General features: G+C 39.3%; 1 protein-coding gene across 2 annotated transcripts in view; it reads right to left on the reverse strand.

The window, feature by feature from the left end:
• Positions 1-75: 75 nt before the first annotated feature.
• mapk14a (mitogen-activated protein kinase 14a) overlaps positions 76-17,313 on the reverse strand; it is a 31,241-nt gene continuing 14,003 nt past the window's right edge. Inside the window, exons 7-12 of one of the 2 annotated variants that reach the window (XM_061684943.1) lie at positions 17,299-17,313; positions 16,567-16,638; positions 11,230-11,309; positions 7,111-7,189; positions 4,982-5,155; positions 76-920 (exon numbers count right to left, since the gene is read on the reverse strand). The exon at positions 17,299-17,313 is cut by the window's right edge and continues 100 nt beyond it. In XM_061684943.1, coding sequence (XP_061540927.1) covers positions 856-920; positions 4,982-5,155; positions 7,111-7,189; positions 11,230-11,309; positions 16,567-16,638; positions 17,299-17,313 — 485 coding nt within the window. In that variant the 3' untranslated portion in view covers positions 76-855. Of the gene's footprint in view, positions 921-4,981; positions 5,156-7,110; positions 7,190-11,229; positions 11,310-12,759; positions 12,840-16,566; positions 16,639-17,298 lie in introns of both variants that reach the window. The other variant, XM_061684942.1, reaches the window with a different exon arrangement.

Raw genomic sequence — 17,313 nt, forward strand, 5'->3', positions numbered from 1 at the left:
TCCAAAAGATCAAGCTGACAAAGAAAACTAATGGCATATTAGTTCTAATTGTGGTTAAATAATACCAAGGCAATGTAAGCAGTCACAAATTTTTATTATTGAATTTAACAATGAAAACATACAAAAGCAGTATCTTAAAAATAGTCTTTATTTTGCGTGTCAAATGACACAAGTAATTACTCTGTTGGACTGAAAATAGATGCTGGGAGTTCTCATTTATAAATACACCCTCCACAAAGTATAAATAGATCTGAAATAGCTCCTTTACACATTTTAAGCAGGATTTCTAACAGCGCATTATGACACTTAAAGCAGTAAAGCACTCACGCAAACAAAAGATATTTGGACAGATTAGAGACAGTGACGCACAATTCACTTTAAATATGGCACAACATAACAAATATTCTTAAGTGAAGCCCTTTTTGAAAAATACACTGTAAAATGACAGAAAAGTCACTCAACTTTGAATTTGCAAACATGGTCAACACTAAAAGTCATGAAAATTCTGAATGAAAGTTATTGTCACAACAACGGTACCGATGTTCCAGATTCACATGAACGGTAGATCCAACATTTTCTTGATTTTCAATAATAAAACACTTAACAGAGAACACAATGTAGAACAGCTATAAGGATCCAGGTTTTCCAGCATCCAAGTGTCACAATGAAAAGTCAAAATATGGTTTTACCCAAGATTAAAATGACCTTGTTTAAATGATGACGAGAAGCGATATCATATTTAGTGGTTTGATGTCTTCTGGGAGTAAAAGCATCATTTAAGTCTGGTTGGTGACTAAGGCAAAAATGTACAAATTGTCTTGATGGGGTCAGTGTACTGGCAAGAGGAACTTCCTGTTACTGCATGTCGTCCTCGTCAAATATGGGCGGCTCAAAACTGCACACTTCCTCGTAGGTCAACCCTGTAAGTCATGAGAACATGGTGTTTTTATCCTATGTGGCTGATTAGATTACATTTAACTTTGTCATTACACTTCACAAGTATATGGACAGTACAAGGCAGAGAGATGATTTAAACGTCACACAAGACGAGATGATTATGTTACTATATGTCAACAGGTATGTACAGGCTCCGATAATGATATTAGGAATCCAGTACCTACATACGGCGGCATTTCAAAGTTCCACCACAATCCATTCCGTGATACCCATAGAGATCAATTAACTGTATATCTGAAGACATTTGTCTAAACTGTCAACACCCAAAATGTTTTACTTATGTACTGAACTCATGACACATTTTGGGCATCGATTACAGATCGTTCAAATTTAAACATTTCGGTTCCTAGTTTCGATGCCTACAGTCTGCAGAATTGCCGACCCAAAGAAGAACGCGCCACGAATCAACAAAGAAGTGCCAAAAACCTACAAAGTTTCAAAGTGTGTCTTAAATGACTGTGTCTTTTACGGTGGAGCAATGTTAATGTAAATAACCAGCTAACATTAGAATAGCTATTTTCTCTACCAAGTGAGCGAAGGAGACTCTCTACAATGCTGACACATATTGTACTGAAAGCGCAGCTATTATAAATAGCCATTGGGGGCTGGTCAGAGCGCCTCAGTTGGGCTGGGGCACCGCCTTCGGTCCTGGGAAGAAGGTAGCACCTCCCTGACTGACTACGGGATGGGTTCCCAGCGCAGCCATCCACCCCCTTTGTGGGTGGAGGGGGCCGGGCCCCCCCCTTCCTCGGGTGTGCTAGCACAGCAATGCCGTACACCAGGTGACAAACATGCATGTGATATGGTGTTTATTCAGTTCCATAGACTTGCTATAGGCTTTAAGTGTTTGTGCTCAGACTACCAACTATAACACAAGCTCTATTAGCAGAGCTACCAACCTATAAAAATTAACGTCCGAAACAATGTGTCCAAATTTGTCAGAATTTTCATATTTTATCACATTTTGTCAAGAACATTACCATGGTACAGTCAATTATAATCTGGAATAAAATATTAAATATTTGTCATTTTATTGTTTTGTTTTTTTACATCAACCTTTTAATGGTGGACACAGCTGCAGCCTGAAACAAAGTTGCAGTACATGACATTTTGGCGTGCCATCATCAAAAACATTGTGTCTATGGATTAATTCGCCTGTGCCAATTCTGTTTTCCACCCTGGTAACAAAAACAAAAGTCTACTAAATCATATTAATCAGATCTCAAACGTCAAAATTGAAACTAGGCACTGTTTTGCAAACAAAAACAAAACATTGCTGATAGATTGAATTGGATAGTTTACGTATGGACAATATTTTTGGTTTCCATTTTGTGCAATGTACTTGTAGATGTCTTGCATGCTATACAAATTACATATTTATATTTTCTATATCCACAATTGCTGCTGAAACGATGCAAATTTCGCCATTGTGGGACTAATAAAGGTTATCTTATATTACAAATATTTATTAATAATAATAAGATACCTTTAACCTGCGTACTTTCTGAAGTGACTGGTGCAGTGACGTACCAATTAATTTCCAGTTTAGACGTGGTATCCTGTGTGCATTATTTTACATTTCTATCTCGTAACACTTATTAATTGGCCTTTTATTTTGTTGTTCAAAGTTGGTTACTCTCCGCAAAAATGCCGTTCCAGCCAGACCTATGTGACAAGTGTATTGCTTCACCAAATCGCTAATTTCAGTGTTTTAACAACTGCATGTAATGATAGCTTAGCAATTTGCATGGCTTTCTTCGTCTTTGCTTATCCACTCCTTGTCCTCCCTTTTTGTCAGTTTTGTCCCTCTGTCTGTCCCCTAAAGCCCTTTTCTGTCCAGCTGCATTTTCAATAAATATTAGAATAATTGAAAATAAATAAACAGAGGGAGTATTTCAAACTCTCCTGTTACACAGCACAAAAGCCATACAGATCCACCATTCTGCATGGTCATGCAGCTGAATAGGACCAAAAAAAATAAAATAAAATAAAGAATCGTTTGGAACCAGAATCATTCAAATTAAAACGATGCCCAACACTACAAGTGACTTAAATAACATTATGAATATAATTATAATAATTGTCAAGTATAAGCAGAAGATAACCCGATATTAATCAGTCAAAGTGAACATGATGTAAAAGTGAGTTTTGGATGACTTGTATAGAAAGTTGCATACCTACTAGGGCTGGGCGATTAATTCAAATTTAATAATGATTTCGATTTTGGCTTCTCACGATCAATAAACATAATCGAAGAAAGTTTCTTCGTTGTAAAAGCACACTGAATGCACTGAGTGACATGTTATTCTGCCCTCCCTGAACGTGCTTTAAGCTGTTTATGACACGCCAGTTGAAGTTTACTGTAAAACTAAACACAACAAAAAGAATCACACATATACAATGTGTGTAATTTAAATACAACACATACTTTGTTTTAGAAATGTCGCAAACTCAATGCTAGCACTATATGGAAAACCCTTTTGACGGACTAGCAAAAGATAGCATTAGCAGTCAAGGGAGTGATTTACCTTCAAATAACGAATATCTACACAAACACTATATATAGTAAGTATTAATTTTCCATAATCGCCCAGCCCTAAAATCTACATATGAGGAGTTGCGTGTCTGGAGTGTTTGCCCATCCATCAAGTGTGAAATGAAAACATTAAGTCAACCTTTTGTTTGCTATTTCCCGAAATGTGTCTGTGAGCGACACCATCTCAATTTTGTCCCACTGTGGTGTAACAGTCCGGCTAATTTACATAATGCTGCCAACCCACAATGACTTTCTCCACCCGTCACTTGATCAGTTTGGCTGTGTTTAGATCCAGAGCCATTTTTAGGCAGTCTGAAACACTATCATGTAGAAACTCACATCCTACATGGGTGTGATGCAGGGCTGCACGATATTGGAAAAAAATGACAGATTTTCTTAAACCCTGCGATATATATTGCGATGCTAAAAAATACAGGACATTTATCTTTTCCCCCTCTCTCGAATAAGTATGCACAAAAGTATAGAGTCATTTGTATGAAGTCTGCATTTAAATGCACTGTAGTATTGAACAATAGTCCAGCCAGTCATGAAGTAAAAATATTTTCATGCCCAGTTGAACTGTAGTCTTTATCATAATACCAACATTATTCATGTTTTTAATCAATTTCATATTTTACGCCTATGTTTAAACATGTGCATTAGTATTTCTATGTTTGAGTGCATTAGAGAAAAACCTGTTCACCTTAAGTATGTTCCTTCAATAATGCCGTGGCTCTCCGCCCTCCCTCCAAGTATAATCTATTGCGACATGCATTTGTCTGTCACACTCTGAAGAATGATACAGTAAATGCAGGCGTATAATTGTTTCCTGTGTCCTCAGTAATAGTTATCATACAAAAAAAATAGTATATAACACTCTGGGCTGCTCCGTGTAGGTTGTTTGATGTTTATTAATTTAGGGTAACATTGGTGCTAATCTTATTAGCATGTCCTCCCACATCTCTCTGTTGGTCACTTATTAATATTGCAGTTGATTGACTGCATATCAATACACCAACATTGCGCAGGACCCTGCAATGTGACTATTGCGCACACGTACATTGTGATGGCGATGCTCAAACGATGTATTAGTACGTCAAAGCCAAAAACTAAGCAGAGCTGCAGTTTTGTTGGAGGCACTGATTCATTTTCTTTGGTTGTTGCTGTTTACAATTTCTTGTGTCAGAAAATACATAGGGCTGCCGATTAAATTTTTTTTGCTATTCAAAGTAAAATATTTTGCAAGGTCTTCACAGCGTGTAGCCATTTCTTTTAGTAATACTGTAATAATACGAATCGTGAACATTTTGATATGTTCATGTTGTCTTATCTCTATTGAGAAATCTATAAATAGTGTAAACATTGCATAATATGTATCCTCCTTAAGATTGTTGTCAAATGTCCAAATATTGGAGAAACAGAACTTGGAAGGTAGCCACCATCTAAACAAGCATCAGAGCTTAGCGCAGAAAAAGAATAACGACATACGTTTCCACTCTTCGATCTCGAGCTCGCGGCTTTCAAAGCTCTGGTCGTACGGGTCGGCCTCGGGCTCGTCGTCCGGATCATGATACTGAGTGAAGTACGGGTGGGCCAGGGCCTCGGCGGCTGTTATCCGCTTGTCCGTATCCAGAACCAGCATTTTCTCCAGCAGGTCTACCGCTTCAAAACAAGGCGAGAGAGAATACATGTTAGCATTTGTCACTTTTTAGAAATGAATTACATTGTGGCCACAATATGGATAAAATGTGCACACAAAAAAGCTAATTAGGGTCATGAAATATTAATTTGTGTCAACAAACTATGTATAATGTGTACAAAAACTAATTTGTGGGTTTAATATCATTCCCATGATCAACTTTCCATCAATTTGAATGTCTGCAAGTCAGGAAATGGAGCGCACCTTTCGCTAGAACCCTGGTTCTCAATACAGTGATGCCTGGAGATACGAGAGACCTAACTTTTGAGTCTTTCGAGATTCGAGCCGTCATTTGGCCGACTTTTTGCCATGACGTGCGAGCACTAACATGAGACAATCGCTGCATGGGTGCATTTAATTCAATTCACTTCACAAAAAGCAGAAGTTTGGCAGATAGAGAACATTTTTTTTCAAAAAGAGGCCTCAAGCAGTTAAAAGGTCCCATATTTTGGCTCGCCCTCCATATAGGGAATCTCTAACATGGACTTAGTATAAAAGTGTCAATTTGATTTTATTTTTTTTAAATAAAAAATAAACCTTGGTTTTGTCATACGAGCGTCCAGCAAAGGCCCCCTCTGACAGCTACTTCTGTTTGACCTAGTTTTGTATCCGCTTCGACCATATTTGGCTAAAACCGCCCCTTTCTTCTGATTGGTTGCTTCCGTGTAGAAGGCCCACTTGTGAGATCACACGTGCTTGCTATGTTGACAGCACTGGCTCGGGAGCAGAGAGGTAGGTGGAGGTCTTCGGTCGTGACTTAGATAAGCTTGAGAAATTCGAATGCCCTGATTTCAGGCCTCTTGGAAGAAAAACGTCAAACTCAGGAATGCATAGAAGATTTTAATTCATATTTCAGGTTTACTGAGGTGCCATCGAGCCAATATTACATCCCAAATACCATAAAAAGGTGGTTTGGTGAAATACGGGGCCTTTAATATCAATCACAGCTGAAGTTTACTGTCAAACTAAACAAAACAAAGAGAATTACACATTATTTATTTAAACCAACTAAAGAACTATGCCTTAAGAACACCTCCGCCAGCTTAATGCTAACACGTAATGGAAAACAACGGGCTAGCGATTAACATTGACAGTCATGGCGTTATATCACAATACTAATAGCCATAAATTCATTACCCTATGCCAAAAATAGACATATTATTGTAGCAGACTAAATCATTTACAGCAGCAGTGACTCGTCTTCGTTTGTGTCTGTAGACCTATATTATACAATGATTGTCAATCATCAATGATTGATTATTATATTACACAATGACTTGAATTGAAGCATAAAATCATGAAGCACAAATGCTTAATTCTTTACATTCTATTTCATTTTGTTATTACTATCTGATTTTATAAAGAAAATTATTATAGAGTGCCATTTTCCTTATCAAAAACACATGACAAACTTTTTGTGTTTTTTTTGGGGGGGGGGGGGGTGAAACAGATTATTGACATTTCCATTTATTTCAATGGGGATATAATTTGAGATACGAGTGTTTTGAGTTCCGAGTGTGGTCATGGAACAAATTAAATTCATATCTCAAGGTACCACTGTTTTAAAATCCCTCTCGGTAATACCGATTCCAGGCTGCCAGGCTTTTCAGAATGTCCTTGTAACATCATCCCCAGGCTAAAATAAAATTCAATCATACTATCCCTGTCCATTGCAAAGCTTTAACACCGGCCGCTAACCCTACCTTACCGTTTCTTACATTAAAGGATGCACTCCATTTGCTTACCCAACTGTTCTGTAGGGAGCTCCAGCTATTTGGTGGCCACAAATAAGTATTGTGTGTGTGCGTTATGTCTATATTGTGGCTACAATGTATGTTGTTTGCACCTCATGTCATGTTTGGGGTTCTATAACTTTTTCAATCACTCAGTTTAGAAGTTTTGTGCCACGGCCAATTACCTTGCGGATTGGCGCCAATAAACACGTCAGCAAAATTCCTCTTAGGCATGTGTGGCAAGGAGCTGATGTAAGTCCTGGCCTGGGAAGAATACAAACAGTTCCGTCAAAACATCTCATGATCAACAACACATTTGACGCTTTCTATGTACGCACATCACTTCATGCTCCACGCATTCACTCATTTCTACTCGCTTACTCCTACGTAGGGCTGGGCGCTTCATAGATTTAAACAATTAATTTGCATTTATTGCTTAGGATCTTTTGTGTGTGTGTGTGTGTGTGTGTGTGTGTGTGTGCAGATTTTGCAATTCAAAGCACATCCACACTGACAAAATGGCTGCAAACAGATAGCTGGTTTTCAAAATCAAAGTCAGTGTTGACATCTTTGCAACTTTTCCGACCCCTCAGGCGAGTATTGTCCAAAAAGAAACTAGCAACTTAAATACCTGCAAAGAAACCGACATGTGCAGATTCATTTTCTCAGCCCTTGGAGGAGAAATCAAGTCAATCGCCCTGGGAATTGTCAAAGACATGGTGCCCATTTTATACATTGCTAAAGCAGTCATATATCCACACAGGACAATTTTGCTCCGAGGTATGTGCTTCCGAACCACAATTATTTTGCCGAGGTCATCTTGCTTCACCTGTACAACTGAGAAATGACATGGGGGGGGGGGGGGGGGGGGGGGAAAGAGCATGAGAGCGCTAGAGGGGTGCGCTGCTACTCTTGTACAACAAACCTATCATTAGCATAGTTGCCCAGGTCATATTTTAATGTTTTCGGGAAAAGAAAGAACCAACTAAATTTTTAGCAAGAACAATGTTATTTTTTTTATTGATATTGTAAGTAACAAGTTAACAATGACTTGGGCAATTGGTCTATGAGGCTAATGATATGGACCAGTCAAGACAGGCAGTTTGATGGCTCATTTTATGATATTGTTGAACATTCAAACTGTTAATTACGGCTCGGGTTGACATATATGGATACATCTATTTCCATATGAGAAAAGAAAAAATATAAAATTTCTCTTATTTATGAAGACGAAGAAAGTTAATGCCTGTGGAAAACAAACTATAAAAAAAGTTTCCAATCTTGTATTGTATTGGGAGACAAAAAAGTAAACCAAAGAAGAAAAAACAACTTGTTTTAAATAATGAAATTTACTATGAGTGAGGGGGGAATTTATTTTTTTTTTTAATTACAATTCGAAAATTGCATTTTTTGTGAGAAAACAACAACAACAAAAACTTGTCATATGGCCCAGCCCTGAACTGCACTTGTGACAAATAGTATATTAATATGACAAAAAAAGGTGGATTTGGGAATCTAACTTCAGGATAAGCACTGATAAACCTTTGGTGGATAGGTTGATCAATGTGAGCACGTCCAACCAACTATGGTTATAGATAGTATATTACCCAACTACATGTATGCAAGACAAAACAACAAGCCAGACTTTGATTGTTATAATAGCGGTTAAGGCATCACAGCATATCAGAGCAATCCCCAAAAGCCATGAAAATATGCCCCAGCACAAGGATGACATCAGCAATCTGATTGGACACCGAGTAAGAGCTTTGAGGTGATGCGTCGGCATCACTGCGTCATCCTAACTGTGCAGTCCTCATAACTGATGTTTCTAACTGGATTATAAACTGGAATGTTTATTAAGTAATATATATTCTATATACAGTGGGTACGGAAAGTATTCAGAACCCTTTAAATATTTCACTCTTTTTTTCTATTGCAGCCATTTGCTAAAATCATTTAAGTTCATTTTTTCCACATTAATGTACACACCGCACCCTATATTGACAGAAAAATTAACTGAATTGTTGAAATTTTTGCAGATTTATTAAAAAAGAAAAACTGAAATATAACACACCCATAGGTATTCAGACCCTTTGCTCAGTATTTAGTAGAAGGACCCTTCTGAGCGAATACAGCCATGAGCCTTATTGGGAATGATGCAACAAGTTTTTCACACCTGGATTTGGGGATCCTCTGCCATTCCTCCTTGCAGATCCTCTCCAGTTCTGTCAGGTTGGATGGTGAACGTTGGTGGGCAGCCCTGTTCAGGTCTTTCCAGAGATGCTCAATTGAGTTTAAATCAGGGCTCTGGCTGGGCCATTCAAAAACAGTCACAGAGTTGTTCTGAATCCACTCCTTCGTTATTTTAGCTGTGTGCTTAGGGTCATTGTCTTGTTTGAAGGTGAACCTTCGGCCCAGCCTGAGGTTATTGGCACTCTGGAGAAGGTTTTCGTCCAGAATATCTCTGTACTTGGCCGCATTCATCTTTTCTTCGATTGCAACCAGTCGTCCCTGTCCCTGCAGGCTGAAAAACACCCCCACAGCATGATGCTGCCACCACCATGCTTCACTGTTGGGACTGTATTGGACAGGTGATGAGCAGTGCCTGGTTTTCTCCACACATGCCACTTAGAATTAAGGCCAACAATTTCTATCTTGGTCTCATCAGACCAGAGAATCTTCTTTCCCACCATTTTGGAGTACTTCAGGTCTTTTTTTTTTTTTTTTTTAAGCAAACTCCATGCGGGCTTTCATGTGTCTTGCACTGAGGAGAGGCTTCCGTCGGGCCACTCTGCCATAAAGCCCCGACTGGTGGAGGGCTGCAGTGATGGTTGACTTTCTAGAACTTTTTCCCATCTTCCGACTGCATCTCTGGAGCTCAGCCAGTGATCTTTGGATTCTTCTTTACCTCTCTCACCAAGGCTCTTCTCCCGTGATTGCTCGGTTTGGTCGTCCCAAATGTCTTACATTTAAGCATTATGGAGGCTACTGTGTTCTTAGGAACCTTAAGTGCAGCAGAAATGTTTTTGTAACCTTGGCCAGATCTGTGCCTTTGCCACCAATTCTGTCTCTGAGCTCTTCAGGCAGTTCCTTTGACCCCATGATTCTCATTTGCTCTGACATGCACTGTGAGCTGTAAGGTCTTTATATAGACAGGTGTGTGGCTTTCCTAATCAAGTCCAATCAGTATAATCAAACACAGCTGGACTCCAATGAAGGTGTAGAACAATTTTAAGGATGATCAGAAGAAATGGACAGCACCAGAGTTAAATATACGAGTCTCACAGCAAAGGGTCTGAATACTTATGCCTGTGTGATATTTCAGTTTTTGTTTTTTAATAAATCAGCAAACATTTCAGTTAAGTTTTTTTTCTGTAACTATGGGGCGCTGTGTGTACATTAATGAGGACAAAATTATCTTAAATTATTTTAACAAATGGCTGCAATATAACAAACAGTGAAAAATTTAAGTGGGTCTGAAAACTTTCCGTACCCACTGTATGTAACCTTAAGACCAGCGAGATCCAGTACAATAGCTTTATCAAATATTCTGCGTTTACAAAAGCTAATAATGTTCAGTTTTGACAGGCGGTGAGAGAGTGCTATTCAGTTAATAATATACATTATTGTTTTTTTTATATTTTGCACTGCCTGCATTAGAGCTGTGTCCAATGTTTTGGTTATCATATCTTACATGAGAATAAAAAACATTCAGAACAGCTCTCAATTATGAGGCAGTCAGTGCAAACTACAACCAGAATCATAACCATATTGTTAACCCTCCTATTCTGTTGAAGGTCAAAATGACCACTTTTGTAACTCTATATTATTCTTCAATATTTTAAAAAGTTGATTTTTTTGAGGAAAAAAAGGTTTAAAAGTTTCAATTATAAATTCATGTTTTCCAAAGAAGAAAATGCGTAATGACATTAAAATAAAGTCACAATATGACAAAGTCAAAGCTTAAGGATAGAAAAACATTTTAACAGGTGAATTTTATTAAAACTTTATTCTCGTAATATGCCCTTAATTCTGGGAAACCACCTTTTAAATAAATAAATAAAATGGAGTTTTGTTCTTAAATCAAATGGGACTTAATTCCTTCCTAGGATTTTAATTGCCTCAAAACCAAGGTAAGGAGGAGTAATTGGTTTATTATATTTGCGTTATTGGTGTGGTGATCTCCATGTATCAATTATGCAATTTTTAAAAAATGATACGACATAATAGTATTACTGCTAATTATTTTGCGGAACCCAGAGCTCATGACCCCAAGTTTGAGAACCACTGCTCTACGTGCTCACCTCGTGGCTGGGCATCCTGTTTATTAGTGACGCCGGCGGTGTTCCCGTCAACCGCATTATCTGCTGAAGCTGGTTTATGTCTATAAAGCTGTTGTCAAGGGGAGTATAGCGACAGGGGCAGAGTTGGTTAGGGAAGCCTCTTCTCAATGTAACACTGTTTTTACACTGAGAAGCAAACTCCACGCTTGGAAGCCAAAAGTACAGAATGGAAGTAGAAGGAAGAGGAAAGACAAGAGTCAGTGCGTGAGTGAGTAAAGCCAGCACCCATCATCAGCAAACGCACTTTGTGTGTGTTGGGAATCCTTCACTCGTTCCCTAATCACTAAATAGGGATTTTTATATTGTTGTCGATACTACTCACGTCACTGTTGTTGCATATTTACAACGTATCGGATCAACGTCAGCTGGTAGACCTACCGTAATAAACATTGAAGACATTCATACTGTAGGGCTACACCGTCACATTTTTTGCACCAGAGTCCAAGTAGTCATCCCTTGATTTTGAGTATCAACTGATACGGAGTCTGATCCGATACCTCGCCAATGTATTAAGAAGGTTCCATATATCTGAGCACATTTGCTTTGCCCCCACAGTAAACAATACACTTACATAATTATTTAGAAATGTGTCTTAATCAAATGTATGACTCAATCCAGCTGCGTAGTTGCTTGCTTAGTGCTCGACTTTGCTCATCTACAAACAACAATAGTGATTAATAGGGAAAATGCAACCAATGGGTCAGAAATTTTCGAGTCACAAAATAATTTACATTTGTTAGCATTCCATTCGTCGTTTAAATGCATCACAATCACTCACATTTTGCTCTTCCAACTCTGACGATGTTTGGCCACACTGTAAATTATATCAGGCTTTGCGGACTTTATATCTTTCCCCTTGCCCTGATTGTAAGCCGTTAGGAAAATGTTTCCACATCTCACTCCGTGCCTCTTTACCCTTAATGGGTTGCAGATGAGCGTGAAAGCTTGTAGCCTTTCTCCGAACATGAACACAAGCTTGGAGAACAAAGACACTGTCCACTACAGAGCATACACAGACTGCCAGTTCTGTATATTAAAAAATAAAAAAAAATTAAAAATGCAGACACTGCTCATCAGTCAAAAATTCTAACATACTCTAAACTCTTTGTGTTGTTTTAAGCTGAGTATATTTTATTAAATTAATACAAACAAAGCACTCTGTCCATCTGTCTTGTGATGTGTTGCACTACTTATATGAAAAGATAATTTTCACGCCACAAATCATGAAACGGCAAATGGCTCATGGGATATATTGCTTTTCTAGTGACCATCGGTTATTCTTAAATTTTCTAAATTAATTGACGGCAGTACTGTAAATACTCACTCCACATTCTAAAAACATTACAAAATGGCTCACTGTATAGCGGCTAGTGAGCGATTCCCAACAGCCCCTCACGTTTTGATTAAGCTAGGCAAACATGCGGTCAGTGGGGTAACACGCACGGACAAGGTGTCGCCGAGGCTTGACGAGGCGTAACGTCGGCAACTCACAGACTCTGAAGAAATTTTCATCAAGAGCTCAGGCCCCGGTGTTCCAACCAGCAGCATGATTAGCTTCAACTGATCAATATCTACCGGAAAGTGTTAAAGGAAGACGCTGACAGACAGGACAGTGGGACGACAGGGCCCGCCCAGGAGTCTTCAGCCTCCTCGCCACGTCCGCCACCATGCCGCTACTCTACAACCGCGTCAACAGACAGTAGACAAAATGCATCGGGAAGCCTAACTGGAGAAAGTGGAACGGGAGGAGGAAGTAGTGGGTGAGATAGAGGAGGAGGAGATGAAGGAGGAAGTGGAGGAATAAGATGTGAAAAAAGTGGTGTGTGGTGGAGGCACAGCAGTTGACTATCAGCTGAAGAAGGTGCAACAGGCGATTGAGCAAGCGTATAAGAAGAGGAAGAGGTGGTGGTAGGCGGAAAAGGAGAGGAAGGAGGAGGAGAAAGAAGAAGGGGAAGGACAAGGAGTAGATGGAGAAGAGGGAAAGGAGAAAGGAAGAGGGGAGGAGAAAGAAGAATAGGAGAAGGACACAGGAGATTAAGGAGGAAGGGTGGAGGAGGAAAAGGAAGGAAGAGAATGAAAAGGAAAAAATAAGTAAGGGTAGAGAAGGATGAGGAGGAGAAGAAAGGAGGGAGGAAAAGGACAAGATCAGAAAGGAGGAAAGGTGGCGGAGGAGGAAGGAGGTGGAACAGACGGTGGAAGATGCAAAGAGGAAGAAGTTGAGGACTGAGGAGTAGAAGGAGGGGTGCAGGAGGAGGAAGGGAAGGTGGAAGTGAATCAGGTAAATGAAGGAGGTGAAAGAGGATAAAGGAGGAGAAAGACAAGGAAAGGTGGAGGAGGGGCGCATAAGGTGGATAAGAAGAAAGAGGAAGAAGACAAAAAGGTGAAGGAGGAAAGGCAGAGGAGGAGCAGGGAGGGAAAAGGAGGACAGGGGAGAATGAGCGCAAGAAGAAAAAAAGAAGAAGAAGAGGCGAAGATTCTGTGCCGTCTTTAGAGCTCGGCCGTTAGTGTGAAAGCTGTCATGAGAAGAAGAAGCCCAGGTGAGATGGGTCTCGTGCCAAAATGAGCGGGGCTACGCAATCAGTGGTGCGGGGACCATCTGGAGCGGACAGTCTCAACTGGTGGACCGCGACAAAGCATTTAATTCACATCCTACGCTGGTGGCGCATTTACAAAAAGGCAAAACGTTGAAGCGTAACTGTGACCCCAGGCTTTTCAAAATGTGGATGCTAATGGTTGGTTGTCAATCGATGTGTACCCCTGTACAACTCTACATGAGAATAGACACATTACACTAATGCTAATTTAATAAGGACTTAGTCAATCCTTAAATCGGCCAATTATTTTCACAATATCTATGAGGAACAAATTATGTTTTGCTTGTATTTCTGTGCAAGTTGATTCAAGCTAATAATTGAAAAAAAAAAAAAAAACAGTTTCAAAGCTGTTTTGATATCAGGAAAAAAAAGCAAAGCCCAGACAGGGACAAAAATAAAAAGCAAAAAAAAAAAATAATTTGCTTGCTTAAAATAAAATGGGAGATTTTATTTTGAAGGTGCCCTTCCACCAAAATATTTTTTTTCTACTATTTTATGCATAACATAGGTCAAAATGAGTGAATTTAAGTTTGGAAACTATGCAGTTTGTCGATTGAATGCAAAAGGCAAGGCACAAAGTTTGCAAATGACCGGCTCAGATTTCGGTGTTTGTGACTTAGGAAGTAATTATTTTGGGGTTTTAAGCGAGCTGGTTTTAGCTGCCAGTAAGCCATTCAAATACAACAATACTTAAACTATATTCATAATTTATGACATAACAGTGGATGAAATAGTGAGGCTTGCGGTCATTTTCGCCGAAATGTGCGCACACAAACATAATGTTCAAATTAATGGAGGCAGACAGCGAGCCTAAACGTCTCAATATTCCCCCTCTCTTTAGTTTCACCCACGTCCCCTTTCATCTCACGTTCCCTATTAGGAGGCCAACAATTTAACGCATGGTGAATTCTGCTTCACAATGACAGTAAGACATCAAAAGATGCTAATGTAACGTCGCTATGAACACTTGGCCACCCCAAGTTCCTAGACGCTGTGATATCGCCAAGGACCAATTAGAGCAAAGCTGTTATCCATATTTAAAGTAGAATAACAGCAATCCAATCAGAGCAAAGCTTATTTACATATTGAAAAATCCACATTAAAAAAAAATCTCAGGTGACAGTTAAGGCCTTTTCATTTAGGTAAGATTGTTAGGTTAAATTACCTAACCCTTCTTGGTGTTCACCGCAGGGCAGGGGCGCACGAGGGACGGCATACGGTCGACGGCACTCCGGTGCGAGCTTGCCCATATGTGGAAGAACTTGCTTAGCGGCCTACCGGGAAGTCGCACGGATGCTTTTTCCGCAGGCAGGTCTATTGCTTTTAGCGCTCTGAAATCACTCCGCCAACCCCTCTCCGGTTGGATGCGTCATCGGACGGCACAGCGACGCCCCTCCAGAGTTGAACATTTTTCAACTCGGGGCGCTGTTGCGATGGAAAATGTCCACTTTGCATCGTTACGGCCTCGCAGCAAAGTTAAAAAACAGAATACATGAAAACACATGCATGCCTGTCGTTATGGTTTGCTCTTATTTCAACATGTTTCCGTATGTCTTGTAAAATTATATAAATAAATGACCTGTTTAGTCAGCCACTGCTTGTTGCAGACAAACCTCATATTCACAGTGAAATATTTTGCAGCTATAAATCTCAATCTTTATTTCATGGTAGCTATGGTAGTGAAGGGCCCTGGAAGTGTTTGATTTTACATTTTCTGACCCTCGTGAGGATAAGCGGAACGGAAGATGAATGAATGAATATTAATTTCTTTGTATTTAAGTGATTGTTTTTTTATTTATTTAAATGCTTTAATTTATCATAAGTTATTCAGTGTTAAACTTTAAACCCCCTTCCATCCGATTTAAGTTTACATGCACTTTAAAAAATGTGATGTGACATACGAAGTTCACATGGCTTTAAAAAAGAACAAGAATTTCAAAACTGTCAATATTTATTCTTAATTTTTGGTGTATTTCTACTTCTTACTGAATCGATATCGGAAACAAATCGTGAGGTTCTTAATGCCCAGCCCGACTGCTTGATGTTTCTTTTCACAAAAAGCTCGTTTTTGGTGAAACCAGCCTGTGTTCTACTGCTGATTACTAAAGAATGGTAAAAGGTAGACTCAAATTATTTTTCCTGGCAAAAGATGACTGTGTGTGTGTGTGTGTATGTGTGTGTGTGTGTGTATATATATATATACATATACATATATATATATATACACACACACATATATATATATACATATACATATATATATACATATACATACATATATATACACACACACACAGGTTTTTTTGTAGATTCAGTGTATATATCATAATAGAGCACAAAATTCTGTGGGCCCTGAAAAATCAGTCAAAATGCACTAAAACAGCTGGCACTTTGGGGTCGGCTGCTCTGAAAACAGCTGGAAGTAAATGAGTTAATTTCCATCCCACCAGTTGAGACCGCCGGTGTCGAGTACAATAAGTAGAGCACACAAGTGAAACATTGAAGTGGAGAGCGCATGGCGTGAAGGGAAGTGAGAAAAATGTGCACCTAAATAGTCATCAAAACCTCAGGCTGCCTCACATGTGGAAGGAAAAGTGTCAAAGGATAAGAGCACAAAGAAGTTCTTTTCCAAAACAATGAGTGACATGCAGCCCACTGCGCCAAAGCGTCACCACCTAAAGGGGCACTCCCATGTGAAGGATACGGTCTGTTCCTGGGAACAAAGTTCTTCCTGTGAGAAGTTCTGCCATGATGCAGCCCACCGACCAAATATCCACTGCAACACACGCAAGGAGAAGACACAAATGAGACAAGTGGGTCACCACATTATTGTGCAAAAATGTTTTTATATCATCATGATAAAGCCATTGTTGTTAAGTTGCTCAGTCTGATGTCATTCTGTATCCTTTGTGGATTTTGAAAGAAGAGACCTGGGAATTTGAAAAATATATTAAGTGGCCAACATCACATAGGCGACATCCACACTGACACATCCACAAATGATACCCAATTCGGATTTCTTGTTAAAGCCGATCTTTTTATGTATTCATTCATATTACAAATGCAACTTCTAATGTGAACAGAATGCGTCTGTGAAGTTGACACAGTTGAAGTCAAGTGGCACAGTGTGTTTACGGAAGTAAACATGGCCCCTTGTGTAGGTCTCATTCCTGATGCAATTGTGGCAATTTCAAGGATTTTGTGCATCCGGAACCAAAATGTTCTTATATTTATCAGTTCTAAAGCATCTTCTTTCTAGAAGAGTTTGATGCTGTCATTGTTATCGCAAAGCATTTGCCTGGCAATCGGAGGTTAGCACACAAACCTCGCCCCAAATGCGGAAGTGGTGCGTGCAAAGTCCCTAGACCTGCAGTGTGAACAGCCATAATACAAGAGTATCGATACTAGATAATGCTAAATTTTGATGCCGCCCTACCTGTCATGTTGTAAT

The sequence above is a fragment of the Phycodurus eques genome, chromosome 1, assembly GCF_024500275.1.
Source record: "Phycodurus eques isolate BA_2022a chromosome 1, UOR_Pequ_1.1, whole genome shotgun sequence".
Taxonomy (NCBI): domain Eukaryota; kingdom Metazoa; phylum Chordata; class Actinopteri; order Syngnathiformes; family Syngnathidae; genus Phycodurus; species Phycodurus eques.